The 10,034-nt window shown below is 36.6% G+C and overlaps 1 protein-coding gene across 8 annotated transcripts in view; it reads right to left on the reverse strand.

Moving 5' to 3' along the window:
* Nucleotides 1–10,034, reverse strand: part of usp6nl (USP6 N-terminal like) — a 108,360-nt gene that overhangs the window by 57,639 nt on the left and 40,687 nt on the right. Inside the window, exon 1 of one of the 8 annotated variants that reach the window (XM_005164878.6) lies at nt 1,719–2,028. Within the exon in view, the coding sequence (XP_005164935.2) occupies nt 1,719–1,770 (52 nt within the window). The 5' untranslated portion in view covers nt 1,771–2,028. 8 annotated transcript variants of the gene reach the window in all.

Here is a 10,034-nt window from a genome sequence, read left to right on the forward strand (position 1 = left end):
GTTTGTTCGTATCGAATTAAGTTAACTATTGCACTGAGTGCAAACTTGTTAGCACCGCATTTTGTGACCGGAATAACACACGCGGCTTTCTGACGCTACCTGCCGTGTGCATCTAAGTTTCCGGGAATTGCGGAGCTTTTTTTCTCTCATTCGCCATGCGGTATCAAACATTGCATGAAAAATACACGCTTAGAGCAGATCCTCGAATCAAATATCGCGTTTGTCGCGAGGGGCATGAATGAATTCCCTGAATGAAAGAGCCAAACTGCAGTTAAAGTCCAACATTTAATAATCTGGCAAATAATTCAACTACAGATGTACATGTAGGTTAAACACAATGACTGTAAAAAATACACCATCACTTTCTCGTGTGAGTATTTTGACTGAAACTCGCGCGTGCCCAAATAGACACTCCCACACCATCCCACTTTAGTTCCTCCGACACTCCCCCCTAAACAGAGCTGGACACGCCCGCTTTTCTGACTTTTTCCGAAGTAGAGGTGTGAAAACACCCTGCTGAAACGAGGGGGTTTCATGGCCCTTTAAACTTAGGAAAGAAAAAGGAATCAATTTGCAGGAACAAGGACTTGGTCTATTATTGCCAATAAAACATGTTCTCAGACTTTTTTCCTAAATGGGTCCCAAATGTTCTTAAACTGGTGAGATGAACATCAAGACAGTCCAACTTTTTTTCCAACTTTAAGAAGAGGACATCACGGATCCACTGTGTTGTGGCTGGGGGTTTTTGATCCTTGCACCTAAAGCCTGGTTTATACTTCTGCGTCAAGTGACCGGCGCGTAGCTGTGCATTTATACTTCTGCGTGCTGTCTCTTGTCTCTTGTCTCTGTGCTGTCGAGTTTCTTCGCTGGAACACTTCCTAAATGTACAAGTGGCTCAAACTTGCTCATTTTGAGGCAAGAACCGGCGGATGTGCAACAACTTTAACCATGGGATAAACACATAACAAAACTTTCCATCCGGAGCTCCTTCACGGGACTCCACACTTGTAAACAATCGCTCCATCGGGCTCGCACCATCCGCGCGGCTCTCGGTCCCGCCCAGACTTGTCAGCGCTACCAAGCCGACCAATCACAGAGCTTGTGCTACGCATCGTTGCGACGTGTAGTTCCACTTTTTGAGAGGTGCACGTCAGCGACGCTGACGACTACGGCGTAGGGCTATGCGTCAACACCGTAGCATACGCGTGCGTTTGACGCAGAAGTATGAATCAGCCTTAAGCATTATTAGTCGTCTGGCCGGGAGCACAATAAAAAGCTACACAATCAGATTGTATATTTGCAAGATTATATGACATGGGAAAAATCCAAAAAAATGGCAATCAGTGGGCAAGGGGAGATAGATATTCCCAAAAAACAAATATAGTTTTAAAAATAGGTTCCTAGAAGCAGTTAAGCTTTATGCAAGACCAAAACATATGTGTGTGAGTGGCTGGGGTGGAATTGCAGTAATCACAAGCAGGATCTATATACTGAAAGTGCTTTAAGACCTTTAGGTTTGTGAAAATCGAGTACTTGTAATAAGCGTGAGAATCAAATGTGCTATTTGTTGGTTCATCCAACACCGATAAACTAATTATGTAACAAATATTGAACTTAAAGTTGCACATCTGTGAAATAAACATAAGTTTAAATGTAATGATGCCACTGAGCTGTAAACAAACAAACAAAAACTAATAAAAAATACCTTCAGATCTTACCCGGCTCAATCTCTCCATCATCTGAGTTGTAATTCCGAGTTTTGTTCTGCATGAGTGTGCTGAACACACAGTTACTCACATGCGTATCAGTTTTCTTTACTCGCCATGCTAAAGTCAACTCTCAGTGGCTCTTAAACTAAAGAAATCCATATGTATCGTTTGGAGGGAAACACGATGAGACAGAGAGGGAAAGAAAGAAGGGAAAAGTGACAGATATTGAGAAAAGAAAAAGCAATGGTGGTGAAAGATGACAGCAAGGAGGACAGAAGCAATGAGACGCGTTCTGACAATGCGGCTGTTTGTTTACTTCAGAGAGACGTCACACTTCAGACCCACACTCTACATACCAGACTGACTAACAAACAAGAGCTCTATTCACACACACACACTTTTACAGCCATCTTTGTGAGGACTTCCCTCAGACACAAAGCATTTTATACTGTGCAAACTGTATATTGGTATTAGACAAACAGGCAGTAAATGGAGAAGAAAAAATGAAAGATTTATGTAATGTGAAGTCTGATGTTTGAGAAAGTTTAAGGGATCTCTAACTTTATCAATTCTTTCATTTTTTTACTGAACTGTACCATAAAAGGTCCTATGATGTGACAAAGTAAAAATTAAGACAAAAAACTGTTAAAATTATACAAATAGCATGAGATAATGGTTCCAAGAAAAGTGTAATATATCCATAATTAGGAGACAAAAACCTAACATGCACTTTATGGGATGTTTAGTAGGCTACAGTCACATGAATGTAAATGGGTTCCTTCAATCTGTCAGGTTCCAGTAAAGGGAAAAAGGAGCGAGGACCCAAGCGCAGAGTAGATAGGATTTTATTAAATAATAAAAATAAAATAAAATGCAAAATAAACAACCCGAGGGGGAAAACGCTAATAAAACAAATAAACAAACAAACTTGACTGGGCAGGCACGACAGAAAAGGCTGGACACAGCAGGACAGGTAAAGATGGACAACATGTGATCCCGAACTCGCACAGGACAGCAGACATAAGGGGTTTATAAACTATAGGAAATTAACACAAAAACAGATGAACATAATTAACTAATAATGGGTTAACAAGGAGGGTGGGACTAGACAATAGACGGGAGAGCACATGACACAGAGAGACAACACAAGCCATGCGCTCACATAACACAGGACAAGAACATGCAGCCAATGAGAGAACTCATTAACCGCATGTTCATGACAACACAAACTCAACACTGAAGCACACGACAAAAGCATGTGACCACAATGTAAACACCGAGCCACGTGCTTTGACAAAAGACGCAAGACACGAGCACACGATAGATAAACACCTTACCGTGCGCTCACACATAAGCAACGCGCATGCTTCATCTCAGCGCCAACCAAAACTGAAACCAACTAGATGGAGGCGCCGAGAATAAAGCAGCGCGATGCTGACAGAACAAACACTAGTACAAGAGCGAGCGCGTCTGAAGGACGCAGAGCGTGCGCGGCCACATCAAGTGGCAGTGCGCACACTGCATACACCCACGACGGCGCGCGCACACAGAGACAGAAACAGGACCAGACATGAGTAGTGTCAGAGCTCTGCCACCAAAACAAGAATTTACAAGACCAAAGTGGCAGAACCCTGACACAATCAGTGTTGGGCAAGCTATACTTGAAAAATGTAGTGAGCTAAGCAATTAGCTACTCAACTTAAAATGTAGCTTAACTGCATTATAAGCTACTCTCTGGGAAATGTAGCAAGCTAAGCTAAAAGCTACTCGGAAAAAGTAGTGTAGCTACATCTAAGCATTTTTTTTTTTATTCTAAGCATTTTTTCTTTTAATCGAAGCAACTTAATTCCAAGTCAATCATATCTTAGTGATCAATAAAACGGTTGATTAAACTGAATGTATAAACAAAACAATATTTTCACTTGATTTAAGGATTTACGATATTTATTGAAGGAAAACATACGATTGTTCCAATATCGTGCATCCTTAATGTGTAGCATAACCCAATTAAGTGTTGGTTGTTACCAACTTAGTGGTACCAATGCCAGCGCTACCTAATGTTAGTCTGAAGCTCTGGAATAGTAAAGTCTCCATCAGATCCACATAGTAATGAATATTATGAACACAGACACACTACTTGGCTCACGTAATATTTTCTAACAACTAGTGTGTACGGCATGGAAAAAATAGAAATATAAAGTGTGTGTGACACATTATTCTCATTATTCGTACTGTCACCATTTGTCTTATGTATCTATTTAAAGTTCCACTAAGCAACCGCAGGAGAAACATCTGAGAACGACTAGAATGAGCTCTATCTGAGGCTCTCATTAACGCTTTCTTTGAACACTGGTCCTCTGAGATGAAAACATATTTTAGCTTTTGGCTATATCACCATATTTAAATAACTGATTGAGTTTTCCTTGTAGCGGAAAAAAGTGATGTAAGAGGAACAAAAAATTAAAAAACAGTCAGAATATAAAAAGGAACATATAAAGAGAGAGGAACCATAAATAGAAAAGGATGAGGAAAGCAGCGAATGAATTATTTACCTCTGCGTATCCTCATGTTACACCACTGACCTGACACCCTATCAACCAATCAGTGGAAAGAACCAGCCTCTTCCACGCAAGAGCAGCCAATCAAATTGTCAACTATTTGATGTCATTGTGTTGGGAAGGTTACTATTGAAATGAAAAAAAAAAGATTACAGATTTAAAATATAACATTGTTAATCTGTATTGTATTAATTTGACTTTTATTATAAATGTTTATATAACATTAGATTATTATTATTTTATATATAGCATTTCCAACAAATGTTTTTAACAGTTTAAATGTTTTAAATGCTTTTAACAGTTGATTATTTCCTGAACATTTAAACCAGGCGTTTATTTCCCAAACAATTAATCGGTTAAGTTTAAAGTAGCACTCAACACTAATTACTTTCAGACTATCAATAGCCACTTTAATTGAAATTATAACCAGTTTTAAAACTATAGCCACTCCAAAATCAGACCCTCTCCTGTATTACTTTAAAAGAAAGCATCTTCATTATTACTTTGAGGTAGGAATGGGCGATTTGGCCTAAAATCAAAATTTTGATTTTACATGTTCAGTTTAACTTTAAAATGTTCAACTGAACATTTTAACTCGTTTACGATTAATGAACAAATATTTTATTTATTTATTTAACAAGTTTTCTACAAAGTCAGAGATTTTTGAATGTAGGGTGCATTACTTGATTTTAAAATGAAGGAAACACACACTATCTATAATCTTTTATTTATTGAACATTCACGTTGAATAAATAAAATTAAAACACACATTCAGGGCTGATAGTGGAAAAAATTCCTGAGCCTGAACTTTTTTTTCCTTGCCCCTGAGGTGAGTAGGGGTGGGGGTACTATGTATGCAACGCACTTTTAACACATAACTTGTGGGCCCCTGGGCCCAAATATATTAACTGCCTATGTGTAACCCTGATCATCATTATTGTCAAGTGGCTCTTTTTAGACACATGCCAGTAATGTCAGTGACACATGCCAGTCTGTGACATGTGCCAGTAGGTGTCAGTATAAGCACGTTATAAGCACATTAATCTTATAAGTCTCTTTGCTTTAATATTTAAAAATCATTAGGCAAATGACACCTGTTATCTTACATGCATATATGTTATGAGTTTTCAACATGCATTTTATTATAACTTTTTAAAGGATATTATTTAAAATACCTTAAAATGAAAATAAGTTAAATAATAAAATAAATGAATGAATTAAAAACATAGAAAAGTCCATATTGTAGGGAACAAAGGAACTGCCAGGATGCAATAATATACAGTACAACAGATAAGTGTAACCCCTCCCATACATAAGCATGCCACAATAAATTTGACTGACATGTACTGTCAAATTACTATATTACGTACGGAAGTATGACTACGAATACATAAAATAAATGCGTTTAAATTAAAACATCGTGGAGTAGCTCAGCAAATAAACTAACTTGCGACGCGATAAATTAGGTTAAAAGTCGCGTAATGATTAAATATGGTTTTGCTCGTGTTAATTAATGTCATAAGCTTCGCCGGGTGTCGATGTCACTGCAGTGACATGCAGCGCGACACTCTGAGTGACACAGGTCACTACACATGCCACTAGTGAGTGACACATGACAGTGGAAAAACGGACGTGCCACCGGAAGTGTCACTACACTCAGTGGCATGTGCCAGTGTCATCTGTACGTCAAATGTCGTGTCACTCCATGTTAAAACTGCTACTGTGAATCCGCGTTCAAGCGCACACAATAAGCTAAAACTCGCCCCAAGCACCGGCAAAAACAAATAACAATGAATGTGTCGAGGAAAGAGTAAGGACATATCTTATTATTTATTAATAAACTTATTCTGAGTCAGTGTCGCAAAGATCCTGACTGGCAATCTCCTCTTGGACTCGCCTTTAGAAAGAAATTCATCTTTACGGATTACATGAAGGAGTTTTTTTGTTTTCGATTTGTTTTATTTCGTTAAGTAATAATTTAAAGCTTTCTATAAATATATTTATTATGTCTGTGAGGCATATACATTTTGCTTCATTTTGTTAAGCGCTCCTGTTCAAAAACCAGACGACAGAAAGCGCATAATTTTGGTTTTCTTTATTTTATAAAAACGCTGTAACGTTTTTTGATGTATTACTCGTACTTTGTGAGCAAAAATGACGGATAACTTTAAATTGCTCCCACTGAAAAAATGCAAGTGATTGCTCTGGCGCCGCGATGTCCTGCAAGCTTTTTATAAGCAAACTATGCGCCTAATAGCACACATTCTTTAACGTTTAAGCTACCATTGTTTTATACTTGAACTGTTTTATATCTTTTATTTTAGGCAAGTCGTGATGATCTGAGAAGGCAAACTGATCAAACAGACAATGATGGTCTTCCGCTGGGCGCTGTTCGTTAAAAAAAAAAACTTATTTTTAACGAATAAAAAATGCTCCAAACGTTTTTCTAAATAAGCTGAATAAAAAACGAAACTAAATATAAACACTTTGCCATTAGGCTACATACAAAACTGAACTATTTCATAGCTGAAACACTAAGTTGTTTAAGGAGAAGGGGGAAATATATTTTTGTCCCGTCTTGCTTCACCGTTATTTCGAGAATAAACCCAGCGTAAATATGCAGATGTCATTCCCAAAACATATCAGCGTATATGTGCCGAAAACGAAAGTTTCATACAAATTCTGAATGGATTATAGCCTGGAAAGTGCAAAGCACGCTCCTCTTATTATCACTAAAAAGCGTCACTAATCTTAGTTCATAGAGATCTCACAAAGATCCGTTAATTTATAAAGCTCTCTAAATTACACAATTAATCTTTTATTTACATGGCGTCTACACTCAAAAGATGATTCACGAGCACACAAAATGGCACGTAATAAAAACCAATCCGGCGCTTTCAGCAGTGAGTGAATTCTGTGAATCTAGAGAAATGACAGATCAATATCCGTGAACCTGATTTTTTTTTTCCCCGCAGCCACAGTACGCCGGAAATCCGGCGTGGTGCCGGAACGCTATCACCCCTGCACATTGCCTAAAACCAAGTCACTTTTTAAAAATAAAAAAGTGAAAATAAATAACTTGTGCTTTTGGATACAAAATAAAATATTTTCAATGTTATTTTTAATATAATTAAAATATTATATCACATAATATAATATAATATAATATAATATAATATAATATAATATATTATAATATAATATAATATAATATAATATAATATAATATAATATAATATAATATAATATAATATAATATAATATAAGTAGAAAATAAGCAGTATCTCTTATACTGCATTTCTTATTTAAACTACACGGGAAAGTAATAAAAAATAAACCTGGAACAATTTGATCGATTATAGGTTCTGAAGATCGAATTAATGTTTTTGATTAATTGCCCAGCTCTACTTTAAGATCATTCTGAGGTCAAATATTTATATTTAACATTATAGTAAGAAATCAAATATTTGAACACAAGTGTTTAGAAGTAGATAAAAGTTAGCTTTCTTCAGTAACTTGACAGTGGCTCAGCTACTTGTGATAAAATGGACCCTTTTCATAAGCCTGTTATGACACGTTTAACGGACATCAGCATCTTAAATCCTTGAAGGTTTTTAATATTTGGATTTTTTTTAAAACGTATGAATTTTTATATCCATTTATGTTTTTATTATATCATCGTTGCTTCAAATTACAAAAAAAAACAAAAAAACAAACTACCATCATCAGTCTCACACTATTTTTTTCCTTTTTCTGGAAGTCTTGATAACACCATTGTGGAGCTTTTCGTTTATTATTTCTGCAAATAGTATTTGTTGTATTGCCCCATTCACTGCGCTCGAAGTTTTCCCAACTAGGATGACTTCCGCTACGGAGAAACCCAGTAATGGGTCCATGTAGCTTTTGCAGTACCTAGTTAATTTTTCCAGCAAATTAGCAGATTAGTTTGACAACAGCTACATTCAGTTTAGTGAATGGACTGAAGCAGCGCATCATCGTCTTACAACTTCACATGCTACAACATTACAGCTGTTTATTGGTATATCATACATGTCATTTACATTTATTTATTTCTTACTGTTATTTTGTAAATAATATTATGCATAAGGCATTCTGACAGTGGGCAAGTTACCAAGAAGTGAGAACACTGTGTGAAAGCTTTATTTTTCTTTTACCAAAATAGTGTTCTATGCTTTTGCCGTTGTATTTGAAAATATACTACCTTGTGTGTAGTCTAAGTTAATTATTATGTTACTGCAATGCTACATTTGTTGCAGTTTTGTACTTTGACTCTTGACAGTTTGAAAAAGGTGAAAACTGTATGTGTAATAAAACATTAACCTTTGACATCAAAATTGTATTGTACTGTCTGTTTTAAGCACCAAACATTTGACTTAAAATGAGCATTTATTCATGTTTTTGTAATACATGCCTTTGTGAGCAGAAGTAGCTTTGATGCTACTATTTTTCAAAGTGGCTTGTAGTTTAGCAAGTTACTGTTTCAGAGAAGCTTTCCCAACACTGTGGAACACCTAGCAGAAAACACTGTAATCTATCAAATCATTCATTAATTCATTCATTTTCTTTCGGTTTAGTCTCTCATTTATCAGGTGTTGCCACTGCTGAAATAAACCACCAACTAATCCAGCATATGTTTTACGCAGCGGATGCTCTTCTAGCTGCAATCCATTACTGGGAAACACCCATTCACTCTCACATTCATTCACACACATTCATACAATCAGGTCAATTTAGCTCATTCAATTCACTTATATAGTGCATGTCTTTGGACTGTGGGGGTAACCAGGGCACCCAAGAAAACCCACGCAAACACAGGGAAAACATGCAAACTCCACACAGAAATGCCAATTGGCCCAGCCGAGACTCGCATCAGCAACCTTTTTGTTGTGTGGTGACAGTGCCAACCACTGAGCCACCCTCATCTAACAAATTATTTTAAAGCAGTTAATATTTAATTTAAAAAGCATCAAAACCAACCGAAAGCAACAGAACATTGCATCACTAAACAGCTTTTAAAATGGCAGGAGACAATGTACATTGATGGAGACGATGGACAAAAACAAACAAAGCTACAAATTAATGTTATTTAACAAATCTGAGACTTACATAACCCCCTCTCTTAAATTGAGACCTCTTTCTATGGCTGGGGGATTAGCTGAAATGAAATGTACAACAAATGTGGTTGAGCGAAGCTGTGATTGTCGTGCACATTTTAAAGAAAGCCGGAGATTTGTGACCATTGACTTCCATAGGAGTTTACAGTTTTGGGTGAAATATCCTTTTAGACAACATTTATATTCTGTTTTATGAAAGTAGTTAATTTTACCTGCATTTCCTGGCATTTTGGCTCAATGCTATTCAATCGTTTCCGTGGCGACAGATTATATTGCACACCTGTGTCTTGTTTGGTTCTAATCTATCTATATATTTGCTATAATCACGTCAGGTTGACTGTACCAATGAGATAGCTAAATAAATTAACATTTATAGCTAGTAAAACATCCAATGCATAAAACCATGTCAGAATAGTTTGCGGTTCATTCCACTGTGGCAACCCCTGATAAATTAGGGACTAAGCGGAAGGAAAATGAATAAACAAACTAGCAAAAACCTCTTACATCCTTCATCTTATAATTGCTTGAAAACTGCAGACTTTCTGAAATGTATTGTTTGTAACACAACCACCACCATATATATATATATATTTTTAGGTGCTATGTCCAAGACCTTATAGTATTGCTACAGG

Source organism: Danio rerio, chromosome 4, assembly GCF_049306965.1.
Source record: "Danio rerio strain Tuebingen ecotype United States chromosome 4, GRCz12tu, whole genome shotgun sequence".
Lineage (NCBI taxonomy): Eukaryota > Metazoa > Chordata > Actinopteri > Cypriniformes > Danionidae > Danio > Danio rerio.